The sequence below is a fragment of the Aaosphaeria arxii genome (genome assembly GCF_010015735.1).
Source record: "Aaosphaeria arxii CBS 175.79 unplaced genomic scaffold BU24scaffold_3, whole genome shotgun sequence".
NCBI classification, from domain to species: domain Eukaryota; kingdom Fungi; phylum Ascomycota; class Dothideomycetes; order Pleosporales; genus Aaosphaeria; species Aaosphaeria arxii.
Genome location: NW_022983476.1, coordinates 2,052,550 through 2,078,308, shown reverse-complemented (window position 1 = coordinate 2,078,308; position 25,759 = coordinate 2,052,550). Strand labels below are relative to the sequence as shown.

General features: G+C 50.5%; 7 protein-coding genes across 7 annotated transcripts; 4 read left to right on the top strand and 3 right to left on the bottom strand.

Moving 5' to 3' along the window:
- Positions 1 to 2,598: 2,598 nt before the first annotated feature.
- BU24DRAFT_344977 (uncharacterized protein) lies at positions 2,599 to 4,973 on the top strand (the record flags this gene model as incomplete). The annotated part of the gene is made up of 2 exons (XM_033523426.1): positions 2,599 to 4,545; positions 4,596 to 4,973. 2 exons carry the CDS (start codon positions 2,599 to 2,601, stop codon positions 4,971 to 4,973), a joined length of 2,325 nt encoding a protein of 774 aa, XP_033385919.1.
- Positions 4,974 to 5,754: 781 nt separating this feature from the next.
- Positions 5,755 to 7,672, bottom strand: BU24DRAFT_153240 (uncharacterized protein). The gene is made up of 2 exons (XM_033521294.1): positions 6,736 to 7,672; positions 5,755 to 6,667 (listed from the first exon to the last, which is right to left on the bottom strand). Exons 1-2 carry the CDS (start codon positions 7,466 to 7,468, stop codon positions 5,856 to 5,858), a joined length of 1,545 nt encoding a protein of 514 aa, XP_033385918.1. The 5' UTR covers positions 7,469 to 7,672; the 3' UTR covers positions 5,755 to 5,855.
- A 1,013-nt stretch (positions 7,673 to 8,685) lies between these two features.
- Positions 8,686 to 10,663, bottom strand: BU24DRAFT_420612 (WD40 repeat-like protein). The gene is made up of 5 exons (XM_033527518.1): positions 10,442 to 10,663; positions 10,301 to 10,346; positions 9,909 to 10,249; positions 9,363 to 9,858; positions 8,686 to 9,106 (listed from the first exon to the last, which is right to left on the bottom strand). Exons 1-5 carry the CDS (start codon positions 10,580 to 10,582, stop codon positions 9,054 to 9,056), a joined length of 1,077 nt encoding a protein of 358 aa, XP_033385917.1. The 5' UTR covers positions 10,583 to 10,663; the 3' UTR covers positions 8,686 to 9,053.
- A 246-nt stretch (positions 10,664 to 10,909) lies between these two features.
- On the top strand, positions 10,910 to 11,723 carry BU24DRAFT_460605 (trafficking protein-like protein particle complex subunit 3; the record flags this gene model as incomplete). Its single annotated transcript, XM_033531830.1, has 5 exons — positions 10,910 to 10,944; positions 10,999 to 11,007; positions 11,057 to 11,276; positions 11,336 to 11,527; positions 11,604 to 11,723. The coding sequence occupies 5 exons, from the start codon at positions 10,910 to 10,912 to the stop codon at positions 11,721 to 11,723; spliced, it is 576 nt and encodes a 191-aa protein (XP_033385916.1).
- Positions 11,724 to 13,254: 1,531 nt separating this feature from the next.
- On the top strand, positions 13,255 to 16,477 carry BU24DRAFT_153147 (uncharacterized protein). The gene is made up of 7 exons (XM_033521293.1): positions 13,255 to 14,034; positions 14,092 to 14,249; positions 14,310 to 14,473; positions 14,591 to 14,676; positions 14,740 to 15,654; positions 15,708 to 15,944; positions 15,998 to 16,477. The coding sequence occupies exons 1-7, from the start codon at positions 13,576 to 13,578 to the stop codon at positions 16,148 to 16,150; spliced, it is 2,172 nt and encodes a 723-aa protein (XP_033385915.1). The 5' UTR covers positions 13,255 to 13,575; the 3' UTR covers positions 16,151 to 16,477.
- Positions 16,478 to 19,053: 2,576 nt separating this feature from the next.
- BU24DRAFT_332794 (uncharacterized protein) lies at positions 19,054 to 19,429 on the bottom strand (the record flags this gene model as incomplete). Its single annotated transcript, XM_033523048.1, has 2 exons — positions 19,054 to 19,109; positions 19,231 to 19,429. Coding segments are annotated over 2 exons (255 nt in total), but the record flags the coding sequence as incomplete, so codon positions are not given.
- Positions 19,430 to 22,035: 2,606 nt separating this feature from the next.
- BU24DRAFT_317882 (uncharacterized protein) lies at positions 22,036 to 24,532 on the top strand (the record flags this gene model as incomplete). The annotated part of the gene is made up of 3 exons (XM_033522897.1): positions 22,036 to 22,472; positions 22,537 to 22,937; positions 23,031 to 24,532. Coding segments are annotated over 3 exons (2,340 nt in total), but the record flags the coding sequence as incomplete, so codon positions are not given.
- Between the last annotated feature and the right edge of the window lie 1,227 nt (positions 24,533 to 25,759).

The window sequence follows — 25,759 nt, the reverse complement described above, 5'->3', positions numbered from 1 at the left end:
ACCTGTCAACATCTTAACCTTGATCATCTCACCAATTCGCGATGCCTTTTTTCCATATGGCACCGGCTCTTGCTGCTATGTAGCTTGGCATATCTTATGAGTCTATGATTCTAGGATGGTGTTTTTTCCTTTCTTAATGTCTGCTCGCTGTCCATTGTTCTTGTTCAAGATGGTGTGGTGTTTTCGTGTCTTTGCACGGTCTCTTACTTCTCCTCTCTGTGCTCTCCTCTTTCGGACCTGGCCCTGGCTTCGGCCTGGGGAGACGTATATGTAGTTTTGGGAAACTGGACCAACTCCCTCCCCCTGACCCCTTACCCGAAGATTTAAAAAAAAGGAAAACCTGAAAGTTCAAGATGGAACGGGTCCCGCAAGGGCTTTTGTTCTCTATATATAAAAAATAAACTAGAATGGAGACTGTTCTATCAGAGTTATCTATACTGAGTACTCCGTACATGTACCAAGACTAGTAGCATGCTATATTACACTGGAATATAGTACGGAGTAATAGCTCTTCTTGATATTCATTTCAGCATAGTTGTGTGAAGCCATTTGATTATCTAGGTAGTGAATGGAACGTGAGTGGTTTGATATTGCTCTGTCCCTGCACGTGAAAGCGTGGTTGGCCAAGATCGGATAGTTTGCTAGTGACCACAACTACCTAGGTACGTACTCGCGCGCCCAACCTGCAACGCGCCCAAACGGTCCAACGTTCAGCCCTGTCGATATCAAGATTGTCCCTGTCATCTCCAAACCGGATTAACAGCTCCAAATTGTGTGTCTGCCTCTTTTTCGCCTTGTTGGGTGGATGGGTGTGTGCGTGCGTGTGTGTTACCTACCTCGTACCGTATAGTCAGTCACCACTCATTACTCCGTAGCCACGGTTTTGTCTCTCATTTGTTGCCTGGACGCCTACGGTGTGTTCTGGAGCCTTGTGAAAAGCTCTCACCGGAACAATCTTCGTCCTCGCTCTCTTCATTTGACGACACGAAAGGCTGAGCTGTCGTATCTGTTCTATCCTGCAAGCCCTACAATTCTATGGTTGCGGTTGCTCCTCCAATACTTCGTACCACGGACAGGACCCCAATTCGGTGCCAATGAATGATTGATTAACCGGCACCCCCAGAGCCTCCTCCTCTCGTTACAGCGCCACCCGGGGTTCTACTTATCTATTTCTTCAACGCATACTCCGTAATTTTCCACAGTTGAAGCTGAGGCTTATTGTGCCGGAGTGTTGACGTATCTTCGGAGACGCACCGACTGTGTGGTTGATATATGATAAGTGGGAAAGCACGCGTGAAGATTGCGCCTTCCGGATTCAACGAACCGGTTGAGGCATTTCGCGATACACCACCACTACCACTAACTACCATTACCACGACTACTTCTACCACCTCAACTCAAGGACCTATCTGCCATTTTAGAGCCTGGCGTTTTCATCACGTCTGCCTTTCACCACTCACTTTCACTTCCCCGCTTCATTTATCTACTTCCCTCCCCCTCTCTCTTTCTCTCGGTTTTTTTCTCACCGAGCTCTCATCTTTGCTTCTCTGTACCACCATCAAATATCCGCTTCTACCCACCCAGAGTCCCTGCGTTTATACACCAACTTACGGAGTACTGACCTTCAAATCTTTCCATTTTCCAGGCTTTTCTTCCTTTTCTTGAAACGGCCGATGGCTAGGTAAATTCACCATGTCCTTCTACCAACCGCAGCTAGGCCCTGCCGCATCGGAAACGACCATCGAAGGCGAGATCTCCTTTCTTCGGTTCCTCCTTGGTGATCTTGACGAAAACGCTCCAACATATCAAGATGAGAAAGCTCATCATAAGAAAAACATTGTCGAGCTTCAAAATATGCTCAACGCTGTTTTCAACCAGCCAGGAACTACAGCTGGTCCATCGAGCACCATGGATGTGGGATGGTTAGATTTCGCAGTCTCGCCACCTTCCACCACAACACCAGAAGGCTCCGGGAGCTCAGGGTCATCTTCACGGAAGAGGAGTTACGCTTCGATTGACGGTACTGAGGGTTTCCACAATAAGCGTCTGCAGGATGAGACTGGCTACAGCCTAGCCCCGCCAAACAACCCGCCCTTCTCACCAAGCCTGGTATATCGCACGCATCCAGCTCCCACGCAATCCTCCGTGGTATCGCAGCGACAGCCAGATCCTTCAGACGTTATCGATCTAACCGGCGATGACGGTCCTCTCCGAAGCTTTTTTAACGTAAACCCACCACAGAATCAGTCATACGATCCATTCGCCGAGCTGGACAACGCTTTCAGGGGTATGGATACTCGCCCAAGCCAAGCATTCAACCAGGACTTCATGGATAACAACGCTCTGGCCGAATTCCTCACGCGTCCGGGCCCCCCACTTCTGAATTTTCCGTCATACGGTTCTGCAATGGCACCTGGCATGGGTATGGCACCTGGCGTAAGCATGGCACCTGGCATGACGCCTGGTATGAGGATGCATGGTAGCTCAATCGGTCCTGGGGGCTGGCCGGTTCACAATACCCTTACTCGTCATGGTCACCTAGGGGGTTTTCGACCGAATCTATCACCGTACCAAAGTTTCGGCTGTGACCAGGACAGTATGCTGGACGAAGGAGCAGGCTCGGAAGCATTGAACAAGTTGATAGAAGGCCTCCAACCCGACGAGGAGGTAGCCAAGGAGCTCAGGGAGGAGACACCACGAGCAATGTGCTCACAGCTTATGGAGCATCAGAAACTCGGATTGACATGGCTGAAGAAGAACGAAACGAGCAGTAACAAGGGCGGAATACTTGCTGACGACATGGGCTTGGGCAAGACGGTGCAAGCAATATCTCTTATTGTTTCCCGACCATCGGATGACCCAGCCTGCAAGACCACACTCATCGTTGCGCCAGTTGCTCTGATGAGGCAGTGGCAGAAAGAGATCGAACGACATGTCCATGCTCATTCACGCCTCTCCGTGTACATCTACCATGGGGCTGGGAAGAAGGCCAAGTTCGACAAATTGCGCCAGTTTGATGTTGTGCTGACCACGTACGGCACATTGACGTGGGAGTATAAACGCAAAGAATCGCGTGCCGACATAGCGAGAAATTCGTGTCACATCATAGGGCCAACAAGCAAATGGCATCGTGTCATACTTGACGAAGCCCAATGTATCAAGAACAAGAGCACAATCGTTTCAAAGGCATCAAATGAGTTGAGAGCTACATATCGCCTTTGTATGACCGGTACACCAATGATGAACTCCATCGACGAGTTATATCCCCTGATTCGTTTTCTCCAAATCAAACCCTACAACGATGATGCTCGTTTCCGTTCGCACATCTCCAAGCCCATAAAAAATGCCAACGAACGCGAAATGGGGATTAAGCGTGTACAGGTCTTACTGAAAAGCTTCATGCTTCGTCGCGCAAAGGACACTAAAATTGACGGCGAAGAGATCTGCAAGATCCCACCAAAACATGTCCACAAAGACGATGTTGAATTTGACGAAGATGAGCGGGAACTCTACTCAGCGATCGAGACCAACTCCCAACTCAAGTTCAACAAATACCTGGCCAAAGGAACGGTTACCAATAATTACGCTAACATTCTGGTGCTGCTATTACGACTCCGTCAGGCATGCTGTCATCCGCATTTGATCAAGGATCTCGGGGTCCAGGTATCGACCGAGGGTATCCCTGAGGAGGATCTTCTCAGTCGTGCAAAGCAGCTTCATGGAGATGTGGTCAATCGATTGAAGGTTATGGAAAATTTCGAATGCCCCATTTGCTACGAAGCTATCCCGAATCCCACAGTGTTTCTACCCTGTGGACATACTTGCTGCGGAGAGTGTTTCCAGAAGCTTATCGATCCATCCCAGGCCATCAGGGAAGGCGTGGAGACCAACAATGCGAAGTGTCCGCACTGCAGAGGCCCACTCAGTTCCGAGAGGATCACTGACTATCATCATTTCTGCAAGGTTTTCAGTCCAGAGAAGCTCCACCTCTTTGGCGAAGCAAAGGACGAAAACGAAGAAGTGGCTGTGGCTGATGCTGAGTCTGACGATGAGTCTGATGACGATTCTGATACTGAGAGTGATTCTGAGGCCGAGGAGGATGAGGATGCGGGCAGTGACTTGGACGATTTCGTTGTCCCAGATGGTGCAGATGACGACTACGAAGCCCCTGTCAAAGTTAAAGGGGAATCTTCTAAGAAGAGGAGAACCAAGGGTGGTCGAGGCAAGAAAAAAAAGAGCAAGGGCAAGGCAAAAGCTGAAGATGACGACGACAATCTTCCAAAGCTCAAGAAGACGCTTGCCCAGCTTAAGCAAGAATCTCTCCGAAATCAAGCTGCAAAGAAGAAGTATCTCAAGCGTCTTCGCAAAACATTCAAATCCTCATCAAAGATCGACAGGACCGTAGAGCTTCTTACCGAAATTAGGAACAATGACCCCTCGGAGAAGACGCTCATCTTTAGTCAATTTACTACATTGCTTGACCTTGTAGAGGTTCCCCTTCAGGACCGTGGATTCAAATACCAACGTTACGATGGCAGTATGAAGGTGAGTAGATCCTCATAAACTATTCCACACGATTGCTAACTCTTGACCAGATGGATGATCGAGCCGATGCTGTCAACGCATTTATGGACGAATCTGATCAAACCATCATGTTGGTCTCGCTCAAAGCCGGCAATGCGGGCTTGAACTTGAACAAGGCTTCTCAGGTCATCATTCTCGACCCATTCTGGAACCCTTTCGTCGAAGATCAAGCAGTTGATCGAGCACATCGAATGCCACAGAAGCGGGAAGTCAATGTGCATCGTCTATTGGTTCCGGAGACCGTCGAGGATCGCATTATCACTCTCCAGGACGGGAAACGTGAGCTTATCACCGCAGCTCTGGATGAGAATGCCAGCAAAAGCATTTCTCGGTTGAGCATTGGCGATCTGAAATATCTCTTTGGCTTGGGTCCTCGCCCTAGTCGTTGATCAGAATTATGTGTCCATTGACTCCGATTTCAACGGAAGGGCTCTCCTTGAGAGAAAACATTGCCGGCGGATTGCATGGCAAAGCATGATGTATGTTTTTCGAGTTGTTTCATTCGAGCATGTACCTTGAGACAAGGGCGTATGGGGAGCATAAGCGTAGTGTACAACTTTTACTGTTCGGAATTTTGGGCGTTATCAAGCAATGGCGTTGTTAGACCGATGGTAAGCCTTCACTGGCCCATGGCGAGGCGTCGTCGAGCGTCCCATCGACGTAGCCGGAACCCTTCTAGACGATTTATGATCCGCTCGTCAATGAAGAGGAGTATATTGGTGCCATGGGGGGAATTATATATCATAATGCCAGTAATGAATTAATGTAAAAACGAATCTCTCTCTCTCTCTCTCTCCCTGATTTATATGATGTTTTGAATCGTTCGAGGCTTTTCGTTTCAAGTCGTTATGAAGCAGGCAAGAATTATTTAATATCAATTTTCCTTCCCAGACTGACAGATGAAATATCAGTACCTAATTATCCTATTTCACATCCACGTTCATTCATGTCCATCAATAATTCAGGTATAAACGAAATGAAAAACGACATAAGCACAACACATAGCAACAGTAATGGCAGTAATGACGATGGTGGTAATGATGTTGATGATACAAAAGTTAACACATAGTGATATGTTCCGTTCCGTTCCCGGTTTCGCTAAAATATATAAAACTTTCACTACTACTATACAAGACAGACAACCCACCACACAACATCTCTCCCCCGAACGCTTGGGTATGCATGTTTCCCCCTTCTCCTTTCCTTTGCTCGTTTGTTTATTGATTTTATTTTGTTTTATTTTTGCTTTTGATGATGGGTTGATTTGATCATCATATTCGGCCCCCCCTTCCCGCAGCGACGCCGACAGCGGCTGGGAATTCATTGGGGCGTATCTCGCTGATCGCGTAGCCTCCCGGTCGCCACGCGGGATGGATGTCGCTGACGCCCGAGGATGCCGGTGCCGTGGAGCGCGGCGCGGCTTCGACGACGTAGCTGACGCCGTCTTCTGAAGCGTAGCTTGGGGGGCGGGGGTCCTGCCGTCGCTGTCCGCGACTTCCATGTCGTTGGTGATGGGAGGGAGATGTGGGGCTGGGTTGTTGGGAGCTGGCCACTGGGTAGAGGGGGCTCGTGGGGAGGGAGAGAGGCGGGATCTGCGATGCGCGGTTGGGGAACATGGCGATGGAGGAGGAGGGAGGGGGGTGCGTTGCGCTTGCGGGGGGCGTCTCAACACGGCGCCAGTGGAGGAGGTTGGGGTCGACGCGGACGCTGCTTCGCCAGAGGCCGTAGGCGGGGGGTGGTGGTTGGAGGGGTTTCTCTTTCTCGAGGTCGTTGTCGGAGTTGTCGTCTGTGTCGGCGTTTGCGTCGTCGGACGGCGTGTTGTCGCGGTTGGTGGTGTTGGGGTCGTGGTCGGTGTATTCCTCGTCGCGGGCTAGGTGGACGCGGATGGGGCGAATGGGCCGGAAGCCTTCTTCGCCGCCCATCATGGAGGGGATGCTGGGGGCTTCTGGCGGGGGTCGCAGGATGAGCATGATCATGCGGATTAGTGAGTGGCAGAAGAAGATGGTCGTTGCGAGCACGACCATGATGAAGAGGATGTGGATTTCCTGGCCCAGAGAGCGGTTTGTCAGGGCTAGAGCGAGGTCTGTGGTTTGTGTGTTAGTGATTGTTATACTGGAAAGATTGGTAGATTGGGAGGCTGGAGGGACGTACAGATTGCTAGGACGATCAGGAGAAACGTCCCTGAGAGGATGCAGGACAATGCTTTCGCCCTCGCTGCCTGCGTGGTAATGAAGCCACAGCAGAAAGCTCGACGATCCCGTTGCGCTCGTCGCACCCAGTGAGTCGGTCGTCCTGAACGCTGGTGCGAATTCGGCTTTGGTCGTCGATGATGGCGGCGCCGGCGTCGGCGCCTGTGGTTGTGGATTTCATTCTGGAGCATGGCCGTCTCTGGGTCTACGCCTTCTACGTGTCCAAGCTGGACGTCGGCTGGATGGCGAAGAGGCACGTCGGCCGGATGCCGGTGTACATGGTCCTGGGGTTGAAACGCTGGCTGAGGCTCTTGCGGAGTTCTTGGAAACGGCGCAATTGTACGCATGTACGACCCGGCTGTGTGCTGGGGTCGCAATGGCGACCGAGAATCATGAGAGCCGCGAGGAGGTTCATTGTCTGGTATAACGATCGGTGCTGGAGGCGCTGGTGACCGTCGACCCAGGAATCCTAGGAATGGGATCTTTGGTGTGTTGTTGTTCGATGGTACAGGCGATTCCGAATAGATCGATGAGCCATTGACCATTGACCGGACGTTGTTCTGTAACGCGCCGAATCGTGACGACGATTGTGAGGCCGGGGTGGGCGCATCTTGTAGAATTTGGGGGTTCTCTGGATCCTCTGGTCTTGGTGACCTGCCGAATATGAGGCCCGAGACACGGCGAAGTTCCCTCATTGTGGTTGATTCTAAGAATATGGGGGCTATTCCTAGAGTTCTAATTCCAGTTCCTGAGAGTAGTACGTCCGCCTTATATTAGTTGTTTGTTTTCCCTCCTTGCCCTGACACGTCGTCCACTATGTTCCCTTTCCCTGAGAAGATATTACTGGCGAATGGATGTAAAGAACAGCCGGTCCATGCGGCGGCCCTGAAGGTCGTTTTGAAGGCGAACTGCAAGCAGGGGAGAAGTGTAGTAGGTCAATAGGAAAGCTTAGGATGACTGGAGCCCGCTCGATGTCACGAAGTACCGTGCATGTCGAAAGGAACGTACGAATCGAAGAAATGGGGGCCGGAGAGCCTATAGCGATGCTCTAGAGAGAGATCGATGGAGTATTAGTTGGTACGAAAGAGGTAAGTAGAAGAGAAGCTATAGTGATTGCTCGTGGAGGCTTTCCAGAGCTCGCGACCAAACGAAAGAGAGTGGGTTAAGAAAGTCGAAACTGGTGGTCAACAGCACAGCTTCCAATGAATAGGACTTAAGGGAATGGGAACATGGGGAGTACGAAGGGAAGGGGTGGCTTGGGAGGAGGAAAGGGCCAAAGTCAGTCACACGAAAGGCGCTGCAAGGACAAAGTGGGAGGAGATGGAGAGGTCGAGAGAAAACATATCGCATTGAGGGCCAGGGTGCTGTCTGACACCCATGGTGTATCAGGACCAAGATAGCCAAATCGTGAAACACGGTCGCTCCAGGGCTGCTCTCCGCAAAACACGGACTTAATCAGTGCGGTCACGGCCGCGTGGATCTCAAGGGGTTCGTTTGAAAACGTTCACCTGCGTATGTAGGGCAGAAAGGGGAAAGATGGTGGTAAGCAGCAGCTGGGAGGGTCAAAGTTTGTGGATGACGGCAGCTTAGGAGAGTCGAAGGAGGTGCAGATGTGTATGAGGTTGTTCGAAGGAGACGCGCTGGCGACGCGCCCATTGGTCAGACTTCCGGGAGGCCATGGACCAATCAGTTCAGTTACATCCCATCCATCCTTGACCACAGGCTGTATAGGGAGTACCTCGTACATTCACATTAGGTACATACATGCTGTGTACGGAGAGTAGAATGGACCTCGATCCATAAGGGCGCTCACAATAATAGCCATCAGAGTTAGATTGAAGCCAAGCATGGATAAGACAGGATAGAAATAAAAATAAAAACAACCACATATGCAAGGCAAACTACTCCTCGCAGCAGCTCAAATAAATGTCAATGCTATGAAGCGCGCAACCTTTGGTAGCGAGCGTATCTCAAATTCTTTCATTTCGGTCTCTGTTTGTCAGGTGGCTTTGCCTGACAACATGGTAGCACCGCAGCAGATAGATACATCAAAATGTTATTACATGAACGCGTCTTACGCGTTCTCGTCAGTTGTTTCGCCGATCCTGCTGTCCCGTCTAATGTCATCTACGTCGCACCGCCGTGTGCCTCCGGCCGGTGTACAATGCGGGGGGACCCGTCCTTGTGCGAACCTGGACGTTTCTTCGTAATACCTGAGAAGGTCTCCGTGCGCCGTTCTTCTCATCGAATATATACAAAACTCCAATATTCGACTATCGCTCACTTTGTCAACTCTCCGAGCATGATCGTTCGGTCCGAGGATGCCGAGGCCACTGATTGTCAAGGTTAGTAGAGTTCGGTAAAGTTCCTTGGAAGTCTTATTTCAAATCCAGAGGGTATGAAACACTTGATTTAGCATCCGTCGCAACACTGTGTCTCGACATCACACCGAGTGTAATCGCTTATATTGAAGACGATACACGAGCGAGCAAACCATTCTGCAAGCTCCTGGTTGTGTCGGACCCACATGTGTCATGTGCTGAGAAGCAGAAGGATGGTGGGGGATGCGGAGATGGCGTGAAAACTTACATATGGGTTCTTCCTGTGGAGAGAATCGCACGTCGTTGACCGCGCCTTTGTGACCAGGGAGCTTGTTCAAAAGCTTGCCCGATCGAGAATCCCAGATCGCAATGCTCTGGTCACCACTGCCAGCTGCAATCCTTTCACCCTTCACATCCCAGCTAGCCTTCAAAAGATTCCGCTCCTGTCCTGTCGGTGCACCATCGAATGTCCTAATGCGTCGATCCGCTGGCGCAAATGGTCGAACATCCCACGTACGAACAGTAGAATCATGTGCATTCGATAGCAGAGTCTGGTTGTCTGGTGAAAGTTGTAATGAGGTGATGGTGTCGGTATGTCCAAGCAATCGATAGGTCACTTGCTGTTTGCGCAAGTCCCAGACCTTGATGTCGTTATCGATGCCGCCCGTGAACAACTCATTCCCGGCTTCAGAGAGGGAGATGGCTGTGACGGGGAAATCTGTCTGGATGAAGCTCACTGCGGCCTTCGTTCGGGGGTCCCACAGCTACTCGAAGTCAGTTTGCAGTCCTCGAATGGCGTGCAATAGTGACATACCCCAATGTAACCGTCGTCTGATCCACTGACCAATATCTCCTCTCCGCGCTTGCTCACATCCATGCAATTGATTACCTCTTCATGTCCTGGATGTGTCCTTATTCTTTGTCCGCTCTCCAGATCCCAACTGGCCAAAGTCATATCCGCCGATGCAGAGTAAAGAATCTCTGTATCTCTTGACCAGTGCAGGTCCAGTACTGCTTGTTTGTGACCGGTAAGGATACCGTAGTTCTCGCATGCGCCTGAAGTCCTCCAGAGTAATATGGAACGGTCCATGGATCCAGAAGCAATGAACTGGCCGGTCGGATCGAAACGAGCAGCGAATACCTCTCCAGAGTGACCTTGGAATCATTAGCCGCATGCAGCAACATGTCGTGGGGCGCATCACTCACCTGCCAACTCCATCACAGGTGATTGGAGTGAACTCGTTCGCGGCACCTAGTACGCTTGTGAGCAACATGATATCTCCGGCTGGAGTACCGCAAGTGTCCAGAGGCTTGAAAGAGCACGACTGAACTCGAAGAGTAACATACAGCCTGTATGAGCGCGCCATTCTGCGCTGATCCATTCACCACAGCTACCGCGGAACTGCCTGCGCCCGCATCTGATTTTGCGCGTTTAACAAGCTGCGTCGAGCCGAACGAATTGGCGGCGGGCCGCTTCTCCCCAGACATATTGAGTGGTTCTGTGACTTCGGAAAGGGGTTTCGGTCTGGCGAGCGATTGTATTTGTCGAGAATTCCAAAAGTTTGCCGGAAGACGCGCCCATCGAGCTGTCCTTGAACTTTCTCGAGCGGAAAGGTGCCAAGGTCTACGCTAAATCCGCTTTGGGCTAGGATCATCCCGCGCATTTCACAGCGAGCAGCAGCTGTATCGCCGGCGCCTCGCATTACAACTTTATATTGACGACGACTGTGAGCTTTACCACCCAACAACGACCCTTCCTCCGCATCCTGCAGTTCTCAGAAGCAGCGAAGCTCGTCCGGCGCATCTTTTGAAAGAATGGCGTCCACAAAAGCTGCCCGGTTGGGCGAGGAGTGAGCTTGACACCGCTCTCCGACCCCACATGACACTCTGCTAATGTTTACTAGGATCTGGAAGTAAGTTTACGAAGCGAACGATTTGTATACAACCTCTGACAGCAACGAGGACGCGTGTGGACAAGGTCAGCGCTGAGCTTGTCACTTTGACCTATGGCACCATCGTCGCCCAATTGTGCAAAGACTTCGAGTACGATTACCCCGAGGTGAATAAGCAATTGGATAGAATGGGCTACAACATCGGGATGCGGATGATTGAGGATTTCCTGGCAAAGACGAGCGTGCCGGCATGCTCGAACTTCCGCGAGGTGGCAGAGATGATCTCAAAGGTGACTTGAACACATGGACATTGGTCAGGAAGGGACTTTAGCTGACGAGTTATGTCCAGGTCGGCTTCAAGATATTCCTCAACATCACACCCACGATCACGAACTGGTCGAGCGATAGCAAGCAATTCTCCCTGATATTCGACGAGAACCCGCTGGCGGACTTTGTAGAGTTGCCGGACGACGGTCGCGCCCAGGACGAGCTATGGTTTTCCAACATACTGGTCGGCGTTCTACGGGGAGCCCTTGAGATGGTACGAGATTCTCCGCTCATGCAGAGCCAAAGTGCAAATAATGGAGAAAGACAAGGGCTAATGATGGTTTGCACAGGTACATATGCAAGTGGAGGTCCACTTCATCAGTGACATTCTGCGAGGCAACGACACCACTGAGATGAGGATATCTTTGATTCGTTACATCGATGATGAGATGCCTCCTGACGATGAGTGATTTATGAGCATTGCGCGAGAGAGATGTTAAACCAACGGGGTTTGAGTTGATATGTCTGCACAATTGCGGAGCAACCATGCATGGGTCGGCGTCAGATGTACCTGAAGGTGCAATTCCCGTTAGGAACTTTTCTGTTTACATGACTTGCTTTTTAGATATTGGCGTTACTAGCAAGTTATTTGAGCATAAGTCGTTGGGGGGGCTGGTGGAGTCCTTTTTGCACACAATCAGAAAGTGCAAATCGAGGAGGCGGAGGGTATTTGCACTTTTGAGACGAAACTCATCACGCCAAGGGAGGCCTTCGACAACAAGATGCACCTAAGAATAGGGTAGGAAGCGTGCATTCCAATATGAATGGCTAGCTGCTTCGATTGAGGGGGAGAAACATGCCACCATGCCACCCACCCACCATCCACCCCGACTACAAGTGAGCCTTTCCACGTGTCATGCGCTGGAATGAATTTGCAGGTCTAATTTGGGGCAAGATCGATTGTGCAACTCTTGACGCCGTTTGGTAGTCCTGGTCTAAGGTGGAAGGCAGAGTGCAAGGTGGTCATTGGTTTTGTCAATTACAAAATACGTGGTGAAGAGATACCGGTGAGGTTGGTCGGTACTTGTAACTACCAACTAGGAGTAACTAGGTAGGCAGTTTATTAAACCGTATGCCGCATGGATGCAGTTGAGGGGCGGAGACTACCTGACCTAACCCAATTACGTGCCAGTGATCAGCTGACTCGACCAACTCGATATCTGCCCACAACGTGAAGGGGAAATGATACATATCGCAACAACTGATCAGATGGAAGGGAAACTTTGTTTATTCGATTCTCCCATATGCAGAATTGAATGAATACCTTCTTCTGTGCCCGAGAGAAGAAGGATGATGGATGGAAATGGTCGAGCAATGAACACGTGATGAATAGATGTGGTCTAGCGGATGGCGGTAGGGACAGGCAGAATTGGTCGACTCTCTCCCTCACCCTCGCTCTCTCCAACTTCCAGAAGCCAAATCCGCCTTTCCTTCCCTTCCCCTTCCCTTTTCTACTTTACTTCTTCTACCTCCTCTCTACTCTCTCTCTCTCTCTCTTTAAATTCTCTCCCCTCCCCTCACTCACGCACTGCCCATCTCGGCTTGCTGCAATTCCCTTCATCTTTGCGACGATTTCAGCGGTATTGCTGTCTTCGAGGTCGTGGTCCTGGTGCAGTTAGTTAGGTTGTGCTGTTTGCGTTGAACCGCGCCGGCCTCCTTCCATTTCCTGCGTTGCGCCTGCCCTGCCCTGCACCTCCGCCTCGCCTTTTCCTCACTACCAGTCTCTCCCACTATTACAGTTACTCTCATCTCGTCTCATTCTACCCTACTACTATCCACTAACCACCACCACCACACGCCATCTGCACCCCCCAACCCTCCTCACTCTCCCTCTACTCTCTACTCTCTCTCGTCGCTAGACCCTTGCGACTCTCCACAAGAGCTTACTCTCCATCCTTCAGCTCACAGTCACTCATCCCCACTATATACCATCACATCCTTCAACCCTCGCGCCATCCACTTTCTTCAAATCTGTGTGCTTTCCATCCTCTCCTCCCGTCGGGCGTTCCTCCGAGCTCGCCGTCGCTCTGTTGCCGATCACCAGTCCATCCACCAAATCATCCGGTAACTCGCCATCTGCACCCGATCACCGAAACCCGTCGTCGCCACGGCGTGTCCATGCTGCTATAGTCTCACCACATCTCCAAGCACCCAGGTGCGCATCACGACGCCTCTCGCTGTTTCCAGCGCCCCCGTCGCGTCCTGCACCAACGCCATTGCGCTTCACGTCGCAATCCTTCCGCACATCCCCACACCTCCGCCATGCAGAACCCCCAACAGCAGCAGATGGCTGCCATGGCCATGAACGCGAACATGGGAGGCCCAGTCAATGGCACTCCCGTCATGGGAAACCTCCAGCGCCCTGGTGGTCCTCGCGCAGACGTCGACCCGAGGAAAGGAGACCCTCTGCGAACGCTCAACACCTATATATACGACTACTTCATACGGAACAATCAGCAGGTATTAGCGAAGACCATGATTGAGTCCGGCTTGAACATGAACCTTAAGAATGATGGAAAGCCTAGCCCTAGTGGCCGCAACGTGAATGGTGTCGATGGCATGGACGATAAGGATCTTCCATTGCCAGACCTTCCCCCCAACCAAATCGCCGACAACTCATTTCTAGGCGACTGGTGGAATCAATTCTGGGACATCTGGAACGCGACTCGCAACAAGTCGGCCGCTGATGGAAAGAGCACCCAATATGCACTGCACACACGGGTTAGTCATTGATCCAAAGCATGGATGTTATGTAAGACACTGACAGGTAGCATGTAGAATCTTGCCCAGATGACCAACGACCAGAGGAATCAGCGCATGCTGATGGCTGGCAACATGAATGCTCATCAGTATTCGAATATGATCCGCATGCAACAACAACAGCAGAACGGAGGGGGCCCCAACGACCTCAAGCGAGCGGCTTTGCAGAACCGACCGTACGTTCGAGTTTTCCTTTCTGTCCTGTACAACCACTGACCCGTGCTTCTCGACTCTAGTAATGGAGTAAATCCCATGGCGAACATGCAAATGAACAAGCAGGCGATGATATCGGCTGCAAACATGCAACGAGACGGCTCCATAGATATGAATGGACAGCGCCCACAATCGCCAGGGTCGAACGAAAACGCGCCGTCTCCCAACAAACGAGCTCGTGTTGAAGGTACATTTCCTATCTTCTCCAAGCCTGCGGGTCTGGACTGATATGCACTCGATGCATACTGCCCTGTCCCCGCAGAGCACCGTGCTGTACCTAAACTTGCTGACATTATGACACTAGGAGGAATGAACCCAGGAAACATGGCTGGAAATCAGTTTGATGGTTTTGCACCACAGGGACAAAATGTCCAACAAAAGTCTATAGAGGTATATGCCCAAAGCCTGGCCCACCAACAGAGAATAGCACTGAATAACCATGCTATGGCTCAGGGGATGAATGCTGCTGGCGTACAAGGTTCACCAATGGCAGCACAAAGCCTTGATGACCAACACGACATGTTCGCCGGCAACCCGCAGCGTGCTGGCGGGATGCCTGGTGGCGCCCCTGGTCAGCCCCAGGGCAATCATGCCTTGCAGGATTACCAGATGCAACTCATGCTTCTCGAACAGCAGAACAAGAAGCGGCTGCTGATGGCGCGCCAGGAACAAGACAGCATCACTGGTCCCCACAACCAGGCCGGTGTTGGCGGCGCCCCCGGATTTGCTCCTGCCATGTCACCTCAAGGGAGCAGAGCTGGCCCGTCTCCGAACCCTAACGACATGAAGCGGGATACCCCTAAGCTTGGTCCACAAGGCCTTCCTGGTTCCCCGATGCCAGACGGCACGATGCAACCACAGCGTAATTCACCTGCCCCCAACATGAACTTTGATCCAAGCCAGATGCCGCCAGGTATACCTCCACAGTTTGGAATGGGTAACTACCCTCAGGTGCCTGGCGGCCCCATGATGCAGAGGCCTCCAAGCTCGCATCCGGGTGGCTTTAACCCTCAGCAGATGAACCCGCAGCATCTGGAAGCGATGCGGAACGGCGGCATGCCGAACGGTGCGTGGCGAGGTGGCCCCCAGATGATGCCGGGTCAAGCCCAGCAAATGGCTGGGCCGATGAACAACCCTCAACAGCAACAGCAACAACAGCAGCAGCAACAGCAGCAGCAGCAACAACAACAGCAACAGCAACAGCAGCAACAGAGAGGCAACGCAAACCCAATGCCACCGCCTCCTGCCCCAGCACCTGCTGAGCAAACCCGGACCGAGCCATCGCCACAACAGCCCGCACAAGCACCCCCTACACCTTCTCAGTCTAACAAAGCGGCACCCAAAAAGAAGGGCACCAAGGACAACAAGGTAACGTTGAGCGATTTCCTTTCAAGGTTGTGCGTCGTTAATGTTAATTGTAGAAGCCCTCAAAGGCGAAAGGGGCAAACACAGGTGCAACGCCCGCAGCGTCAGGTGAAGAACCTCCGCCAACACCTACGCCATCGACGCCCATTACACCCATGCACCCCAAGTCATTTGGTCCAAATGGTCAACCAAATGGTCAACCCCCTGCACAACCTCAGCAACCCGCCGCTGCACCGCAACAGCCCCAGCAGATGGACAACAACGCTGCTCCATTCGGCAGCCTCACTGAGGAGGTATGTGAAATCACGACAAGAATGCCGCTGAATGTATCACTAACCTGTTCTAGTCTTTCGATCTCGGTATGGATGGATTTGAGAATGATCTTGGTAACTTTGACTTCGACTCATTCCTCCACGTCGGCGACGATCCGGCTGGTTTTGGCTCGTTAGGCAACGACTTCAACTTCCCGGATGGAGTCGAAGCAAGTGGCGACATCTAAACTCGCTACACATTAATCAATGTCGAAACCGGTGATGATTTCTGGAACAACATCACACCTTGGTTTTCAGGGTTGATACCTGCTCGTGGGTGATGTTTCCCATGCGTTACTTTCATCCCTTGTCAGATATCTCCATGTAGATGTCACTTCCTTATTTGTCTCGGTGTTAAAGTAGGTGGCAAGGGGGAAGAGGAGGGATCCTTTGCTGCACAAAATCCGTCATATACCCGTTATTTCAACCTCTCGCTTTTCCCTTAGGTTCATTCACATCGGAGCATGGAGGCGGAAAGGGCGATCTTATTACACACTTTGTAGTCTTCGTGGTTACTGTTGGTTATTCATCCCGACTCTGTTATTGGGTAACAATTGGCGTTATCTCATTATTAATCGGTTCGTCTTCGGCTTTGATAGTTCTTTTCCCCCTCTATTTCCTCTTTTTACCATCTCTCAATCTACTGGGAGAAACGACGACCTCGAGTATTGCTGTTTGTCTTATTCATACTATATGTGTTTGGGATTGATTTTTTTTTGATGTGACTTGGAAGAACCCGAAGTTAAACTGAAGATCGAGAAGGAGATGTTTTTTTTCTCTCGCACGACGACACACACACAACCAACCAAAGATCAACAAACAATTTCTCGCTCAAATTCAAACTATCTTGCTCTCTTCACATGTATCTTCTCTCGGGTGAACATATGCATTGCATGACTTGACGTGTGAGATAACACATCACAAACGGCATCTGACGGATGGAGATCCATGTTGCGGCAACCGTCTCGCAATTAGCAGTCGTGGCTGGCTGCTGGGGGTGGGAACTCTCTCTCTCTCTCTCTCTCTCTCTCTAAGTCCACGCATCTATGTTTGTGTCAGGTAGGCCTAAACATCCGAAACAGTTCACTTTGATCCCATGCATGACCTCTTGAATCTTGTACTTTTTCTCCTTTTTAGGGGGTTCATCACCTACCTACACAGTAGGTACCTACTGAAGTGAAGTGACATCGATACAACTAATCGTTAAGTAGCACGGCCTCCCTCCATTGCCTTGGTTTGTCTTTAGCTACTACTCTTCGATTGTATCAAATGACCGATTGATAGCACAGAGAGAGTGTTCGACCGTAGCCTTCCCAAAGCTCCTTGATTCAAGATTTCAGTTTAGGATTTCAGTATTACATTTTCTTTTTATTATTCATCATGTTATGTCATATTATGTACTTTGTTTGATATCTGACGGCAAGCTGCTGGAAAAGGGGGGGCTGCCTACTGTCTGTGTACGTCTGCATCTTTCATCTTCATATTCGTCGACGTCTTTCCGTCGAGACGAGTTGATCTTTTTGTACAAGAGTGTGTGTTGTGTTCGTTGACTTTCGTGAAGATGAGTGAAAATGGGGAATGGGAATGTGAAAGGGGGGGGTTTCAGTAGAATTCCGCCTTTCGAGTGTACTCCTAGGGATCCGGTAGATTCATCCATGTCATCCGCTCGCTGCTGGAAGATGGAAAAGAAGGGGAAGCAGAAAAAAAGTGATAGAAAAGAAAAGCAAAGGTCCGTACACATACACGCCACGCCACGCCACACGCCGATTGGAAAAGGAAGTGGAATTGAAGTGAGAATTGAAATGAGGAAACCGGCCGGAACCCACGAGGAGTCTCGTCCGTCCACATTGTGGATTCACCCAGGAAATCGAATCCAATTCACTCACTAAGGAGGCGTCCTCACGGCACTCATCTCCGCCACCTCGGGAACGTTCGCAAGACCCCCCGCCGGCTGCTGTGTCTGTCCGTGGCCTGGAGGCGGTCGGTAGGGTATGTACCTCCCACCCTGTGTCTGCGTCTGCGTGGTGTTGACCTCCTCGCTCACGGGCCTGGAAGACGATGGAACAGCAGCAGACGTGCCGTCTACCTCTGCAACGCCCTGGGGCGCTGGAGCCCACGCACTGGAATTCTGGCGAGGCGTGTATCCAGGCGGCGCGCTTCCCCACGAACTCATCATCGGAGTCGAGGCCTGATCGTACTGCTGTTGCTGTTGCTGCTGGGTCGATGGAACAGCCCCGTTACCGCCACCGACGCCCACGAGATGCGGTGCGTGGGCCACAGATCCCGGCGCAAAGCCCGCTCCCGAGTCCAGTTCTGCCTTGCCTACTATCGTGCTAACAGGCCGTCCTGGTCCCACTGTCTGACCTGGGAGCTCGGAAAGTCCTGCGGTGTTGTTGTCGACTGCGGAGGCGCCCCCAGCACCGTGGTGGTTCATCTTGAACGCGGCCCCGGTACCTTTCTCTGTGTCGCCGCTCAGCCTGTTGTGATTGTTCTTGTGCAATTTGGCTCCGCCCGCGAAGTCCGGCGTCGTGCTTCCGTTTGTGTAAGGGTTTGGGCTTTCTGGGTACGACGAGGACGCGGCGTTCTTCTTCTGCTGTGAGCGCTTGCGGAACAGCCAGATCAGAATGCCGATCAGTGCGAGGCCGAGGGGAATACCGACTGCGAGGCCGGCGATGAGACCTGTCTTTGAGGATCCACCTGAGGACGAGCCGGAGGAGGCTGGGGATGCGGTTTGTGAAGGCGGGAGAACGGTTGTGACGACCAGTGTTACCACTCCCGCGCTGCCGGTCGATACGTGCGTCTCGAGCGATGTCATGGGCGAGGTTGCGGCTGCGGATGTTGCGTCTTTGGTCACAGATTGAGATGCACTTGTTGCCTGACTTCCACTTGTCCCCGAGGATGGAGAGGAAGAGGGCGAGCTGCCTCCGGAGCCAGTGGCCAGTCCTGTGATGGTTGCGAGGATGGGTTGTTGGTTGGCTTGGTTCGATCCCACGGTCGCGTACGCTTTTCCCTCACCGAGATCGAAGAACGGGCGCGGCTCTGGGGATTCCTGACAGCATTTGACGTGGATGTTGTCGGCGTTGCAGCACCACTGGTTGTCGTGATTGGAGCATTGTGTTAAACTCTCTGCGCCAAATGCTTTTTTGTCTACACACATCCCCTTCGTCAGCCATTTGATCTTCACGTAAAGACATTCCCGACTAGAATGCACTCAACACTCATGACACGATCTGGGAAAACAATGAATATGAGGGCGTCTTATTCATACCGTAAGTGCACAGGTTCGAAGGGCATCCGTCGCTATTCCAGTCCTTGTCGGTGCAGCTGTAGCGGCCGTAGATTTTGTCGGCGGGATAGTAGCACATGCCATTGTCCAGGCACTGCCATTTATCTGGGCAGCAGGCGGAACCCTCTTCTTTGGAGCATGGCTTCTCTGCTGCGTCGGCTTCTTTGCCGTTGGGGTAGTCTGTTTGAGGTGATTCTGTTAGTCTACGTTTGTATCTGATGGGACAGCGTACGAAGATGTATGAGGTTGAGGGTGCAACTCGTTGACTCAAGGTCGGATATCATATGCGATCGAGTATAGTGAGGGTTCGTATAGTTATGGGTATAGATGGTCGTAGGAGAGAGGAAAGAGCTTACAGCATTTCTGTGTAAGAGCAACTTGTGCGACTTGCAAAATCAATGCGACAGACAGAAGTCGCGACTTTGCCATATTGAAGATCGAGCCCTTCGAAGGGCCTTTTCGCGACGTTGGTAGTAGTTGTCGTCGTTGTCGTTGTCGTGCGTGTAGGTGTGATGGTGTAGCTATCGTACCTTTACCCGAGTGGTTTATAACTCGGTAGACCGAAGTGAATAGTGCTTTTCACCCAACCTTGCAATTACTACTGATATGGGCGGGGGTCAGGATGAGTAGTGAAGGTGAAGGAGAGAAGAAGAGAAGGTCCAGTGAGAGGTTCACGCAAAACAAGAGCAGACAAGCAGGTCGACGTAATGTCAGAAGAGGAAGAAGACGAACAGAAGAGCAGGGTAGACCGCCATGCGCGCAAGGTTAATTCGCACGCCTCCACCGCTGCCGCCGCCCGAACAGAAAAGCAGTAATTAGCTGCCGTTACCAATCAGTCAATCCCTGGCACAAATCCTGTATTCTGGATCCAAGAGTGGTCCGGCTAGGATTGTAGTGATGTTCAGTCATTGAACCTATCGTGTCGCGAGTACGAAGTACGAGGTCTACCATTTCAGATCCGTATAATATGGGGGTCACAAGCGTGTTTGATGGGGAGACCTTCTCCTTTCGCTCGATGACCTATCTATTTCGATTGTTTTACTAGATTCAGGAGAAAACCCGTGGAAACACGGTCTTGTATCGCACTATTTGGTCCCTCAATGGGCTGGACGGGGCAAGGGTGTAACTCTGATATTAACCATCGCGGGTCACAGTGACGTACATGGGGAACAAGCAGATGGAGACCAAAAGCGACAAGCTCCGCGACATGGTAAGGGAAGGCCGGTTAACCCCTGCGCACATGTCCTTTGCCCTCTGGAGACGATCAGACAAGCCAGCAAGCGTGTCTTAACTTATAATTGCTTAGGCAGTGTAGTTACTTGAGTGATCGTGTCTCGGGAGGGGAAAGTCAACCAGGGGAACGTCGGCTACTGGGTGCATGAACGATACGACCTCGTGCGGCAAAGGAACATACGCAACATGGTGGTACTTGTAGGTATGCTGTTGTTTGTTTGCGTGTTGGGACGTGTGGCAAGGAAGTACATGGTAACGCTACTGTATTGGTCTAAAAGCCCATTCGGTAGGTGAAACGATCTTGTGATCGTTCTGAGCGTGTATTGTGTCGCATCATGTAGATCCTTTTCTTGAGGTTTGGCAAACATGTAGATACGAGAATCACAGATTTGGGGGGCGACACGAACCCTTTGCAAAAACGCGAGAAAAACTTGTCTAAATGAAATGAAGCCAAATGTTGTTTATTTACATACATACCTAGGTGGTTATTGAGGGAGATAAAAGTAGAACTTCGCCAAACCATGGAAATCCGATGTTCTTCTCGATGATCCAGGAGAGCAAAACCTACTTTTCTCGATGAACATTGTCATTTTCCCGATTCTCTCTAGAAAGGAATGCCAACAATTCGATCATTGCTACTTTTTCCAAGCGAATGCGCCGTTTGTCCACTCAAACGTAACGTCCAAGCGTCTCTTAATTGTCGAAATTAATACTCTTTCGGTGTCGTTACTCTTCCCGCCATTGGATCAACTCAAGATATCATTGCAAGGGGCATTTGATAATGACATGCTCAAAAGCGGCGTGGACTGTTTGAGCCCCGTGGACGTCGAACCAGCCTCTCACATCTTGTCAGACTCGCCGATACTAAGTACAAACTAAAGTACTCCGTACAGATAGACGTTTGCTTGCTAATGTACTGATTACCCTCCACAGGAATCGGTGCTGGGATTAGCAGGATCTGAATGTGCTGGGTAATGGTAGTGTGAACATGGAAGCGACAGCCTCATCGGACACAATACAATTACCGAACAACCCCATCCAAATCCTTCGTTGCTTCCCAGATATATGGAGCGTCGCATCCTATCGATCGCATCATGAATGAAGTTCCTTCCATAAACATGGTACTCCGTACTGCTCCTCTTATTCCTGATGATTGCTGTCGATTTCTTACCAGCTAAAAGCTCAGCCTTAGGCAAACATTATCTTCAATCAACAACATCGCACGAACTGATCGCGCGCACAACCAAGGCAATCTCATAAACTTCGATCCAAGCCTATAATATTTCCAATGTTGAGATACCAGGCGCAATCTATGTCGAGCATGAGTTGATGTCTAGTTTCTGATACTTGGTCGATTGCCTACAACTCATGCACCCGATCATGTTGACAGGCGTCCGTCTCGGCCCCCACAAGTGGCGTGCAGTGATCCTTAACGCGCGAATCAGACCGGACGCTGCTTGCATAGATATGGTTACCGAGACTCATGTTCCTCCTTCACATTGTGTCTTCTCAGCCTCGTTGCGTCTCAAACGACAATGATAACGTGGATGGACCATGGAACCTCTTTCTGCGCTCAGCATCGCGACTGCCGTTGTTCAATTTCTTGATTTTGCAGGAAACATTGTGACCAGCACCTGGGAGATATCGAAGTCGAGCTCCGGAGACTCTAACAGAAACTCCGATTTGCGCGGGATCACGCAGAATCTCCAAGAGCTGAATGGCACCCTCCGTCAAGCCGTCAACGACCCCAACCTGGTGCCCTTCTCCTCACAAGATCAGGAAATCGCGGACCTATGCAGGAAATGTAATGATGTCGCTGAAAAGCTTATTGGCATCTTGGATCGGGTCCGGAGTAGCAGCAGGGACTCTACATGGCCAAGCTTCCGGGCAGCCTTACGGACCATGTGGAACCAAGACGAGGTCGACAATCTACAGCGTACTCTTGACAGCTACAGACAGCAGATATCCATGCTTATATTGGTTGCCATGAGGTAAGAGATGATCTCTTGTTGATTGAAGTGCATGCGTCACTCACTGCAATAGGGAGCAAATCAGCTCAAATTACGAACAGACCTCAACGACTCTGGCTGAAACCAAGCATCTTTGCCATCAGGTTTTGCTGGAGCTTGATAAGAGTCAAGAGTTCCAGAACGATGTTCTCGATGCAATCAAGAGGAGCTACATGTTGGATCCAAACGACAGGTCACGCACTACTAGCGACCAACTGATCCACATGCAAGGGGTACTTCGACAGGACGAAGCGACGTCCATCAACAAGAGGCTGATTCATTCATTAAGCTTTCGAGAGGTCAAGCATCGTTATGAGCAGATCCCGCTTGCCTACCAAGAGACATTTGAATGGATCTTCAAGACTCCTACTGAGCAAGTTCGATGGGCCAACTTTCCCGAATGGATAGAAAGTAATGATCCTCTTTACTGGATCACTGGCAAAGCCGGTTAGTCTTCTTTCTCTCAAGAAATCTTGGAGTGGTAGCTCGGCATGGGGGTTAGGATGATCGAACTGTACTAATTGCATTTTGCTGGATCAGGAGCAGGTAAATCGACACTAATGAAGTTCATTTACGATCATCAGAAAACCAAATCAGCACTAGAAGATTGGGCAAAAGACGATAAACTTCTGAAGGCATCGTTCTTCTTCTGGAATTCAGATGCAAACATCCAAATGTCTCTGGAAGGATTGGTCAAGACAATACTTGCCCAAGTTCTGGAGCAAATGCCTGAATTGATACCTGCTGTCTTTCCCCATCGAGTGGAGGCGAGCATCATGTTCGGTCACCATATTTGGAATCTGGAACCCTGGACATGGGAAGAGCTATTGCGTGGATTCGAGACGATGGTTAAAAGGGCGACGGAAAGGGCCAAACTAGCCGTCTTCATAGATGGCATGGACGAATTCAACGGACAGCCGGCTGACCTTGTTGAGTTCATCAACAAGATGGTCTCGTCGGATAGCAACACATCCCGCATCAAGGTTTGCGCAGCAAGTCGTCCTTGGATAGCTTTTGAAGATGCCTTTAGAAACAAGCCGCATTTGCAACTCGAGGATTTGACCTCTGACGATATCAAAGTCTACGTCACCACGAGAATGCATGCTAATCCAGGCTACAAAGTTCTGCAGGAGTGCGATCCTGACACGTCGAAGCAACTGATCGATAATATCACCGCTAAAGCGTCTGGGGTTTTCCTTTGGGTATATCTTGTCACCAGGTCGCTATTGGATGGTCTCACTGAAGGTGAGCGGCTTTCTGATCTCCAGAGGAGGCTCGATGCGCTTCCCCGTGACCTTGAGAGTCTTTTTCTGAAGGTCATTGATACCCTTCCGCCTGAACATTTCCGACGCGCATCTCAACTATTCAGGATCATCCAAACGTCCATCGGACCCTTGAAACTCCTTCCACTGTCATTCGCCGACGAGGAGGACCCTGAATTCGCCATGAGAGCGCCATACGCCCCCCTCACCAAATCTCAAATTCATTTTCGTTGCGAATTTATGCGACGGCGTTTGACTGCGAATTGTCGAGGCTTACTAGAGGCTCATTACCAGAAGGGACCTTACGAGTTGCAACAAGTTTATGTGACTTTTCTACACCGAACCGTCCGAGACTTCTTAGACCAGCCGGAAATCGTGAGAAGAATGCAAGACGCCGCAGGAAGTGCATTTAATCCGAATCTCCGATTGTGTAACGCATACATAATGAAGCTCAAAACAATGGCTCCAGAAAGCATGTACCTGTCAGTATTTTGGGATGCAGTAACAAATGCGACGGAATATGCAAGTAGAAGCGACCCTCAAGGCTTATCATGGCAGCCTCGTCTTCTTAATGAGATCGACTCTATCGCCTCTGTGGTATCTACCATACCTTGTTCCGGGCATCTAAGTCTGACACAATTGTATGGGGGACGTCACAATTTAGCAGCACACTGGATTCATACAAATGAACGGTTGAAACTCGTCCCACGATTCGCAAGACCCTTTCTAGCGTTCGCTGTGAAGTGCCAGTTGGTAGAATACGTCCGCTCAGCCCTTACCGAGCAAACAAAATCTGGCCCAGTGGACGTCGCGATAACTTCTGAGCTCCTGCACACGGCCGTTTTCGCTTATCGAGCATTTGACGAAATGAGGGATCTACCTGCAATCAACCACTCACAGCCAAGCTCGAGTCTTGTGAAAGTACTTCTGGAATTTGGTGCCAATCCTAACATGAGAGCTGAAAAAGGCCGACGTTCGATCTGGGAAGGTGTACTTGCAGACCACAACTTCACTGCCGATGATATTGCACCTTTTCTGATCCACGGTGCTAATCCGAGGGCTGAGGGTGTGACTGAGAAGTGTAGAGGTGATCAGAAGCTTCGAGAATTGCTAAAAGAGAAAAGGAAGGAGACAAGATGGTCGCATTGGAGCGGAAGGCTCACTCTAAAAGGGTCGCTGCGTAGATAGTCTACGAGTGAATTACTGTAGCTCCGTTGCTTTGCATGGCCGACTACACATTCATGGGATGCGTTTTCTGGTCGTAACATAGGGTCAACACGTGAGTGTTCATACATACCAAGGGTACGATACGTTATGCGATCTCCAATCTCTAACACTTTACTAGGAGAAGCCATTGATTCGATGTTCAAAGATGAAGGCCATCCAAAAGCTTTTTCAAGTTACAGACTGCGACATGCGAGTTTTGAGACTAGTTCAACATTGCCAAATACCTTGGTCAATTGCTCGTTTGCCACGATTGAGGAGTGTACAAGGGCACTATCATGAGATAGTGTAGGATCATCATGTCAAAGCATACGTTCTTCTTGGTGTAATAAGTCTATCTTCAACGCAGAGAGGAGAACTATAGGACCTAGTCGACTCATTCTCTTCTTGAGTATGAAATGTAGTTGCAATTGTATATTCAAACTGCTTTAGCTCTATGCACTAGGATTAGGACCAGGATCAGGACCAATACCAAGTGATAATCTGTATAATTACTTTATTGCTCATGTGTATGGAGAGGTACAAGTCGGCACAGTCGGGAGCCATGCAGCGTTAGTATTCGCTTACACGTCACACTACTTACTAACGCCCGTCGATCGACTTGAATCCCCCCGAACTAAGTTCCAATCCATTTAACTACTCCCGGCAAATTGCTAGAGGTGCAATGAATTCCGCCTCGAATCTCCACCTAATAAACACTCGTTTGAAGATGGTAATATGAGTCACGGGGAATGTTCGAGCACATCAACCACCGACGGGTCCCATGCGAACGTAAGGCCTCAG

Bases quoted from the DNA above. Each gene is read 5' to 3' on its own strand.
- BU24DRAFT_153240 (XM_033521294.1), bottom strand. From the start codon at position 7,468: ATGAGGGAACTTCGCCGTGTCTCGGGCCTCATATTCGGCAGGTCACCA. The intron at 6,668-6,735 runs GTACGTCCCTCC...CACAAACCACAG, and splicing joins CCTGATCGTCCTAGCAATCT to ACCTCGCTCTAGCCCTGACA.
- BU24DRAFT_420612 (XM_033527518.1), bottom strand. From the start codon at position 10,582: ATGTCTGGGGAGAAGCGGCCCGCCGCCAATTCGTTCGGCTCGACGCAG. The intron at 10,347-10,441 runs GTATGTTACTCT...CAAGCGTACTAG, and splicing joins ATGGCGCGCTCATACAGGCT to GTGCCGCGAACGAGTTCACT. The intron at 9,107-9,362 runs GTAAGTTTTCAC...CTTGACAATCAG, and splicing joins TCCACAGGAAGAACCCATAT to TGGCCTCGGCATCCTCGGAC.
- BU24DRAFT_153147 (XM_033521293.1), top strand. From the start codon at position 13,576: ATGCAGAACCCCCAACAGCAGCAGATGGCTGCCATGGCCATGAACGCG. The intron at 14,474-14,590 runs GTACATTTCCTA...TTATGACACTAG, and splicing joins CAAACGAGCTCGTGTTGAAG to GAGGAATGAACCCAGGAAAC. The intron at 15,945-15,997 runs GTATGTGAAATC...AACCTGTTCTAG, and splicing joins TCGGCAGCCTCACTGAGGAG to TCTTTCGATCTCGGTATGGA.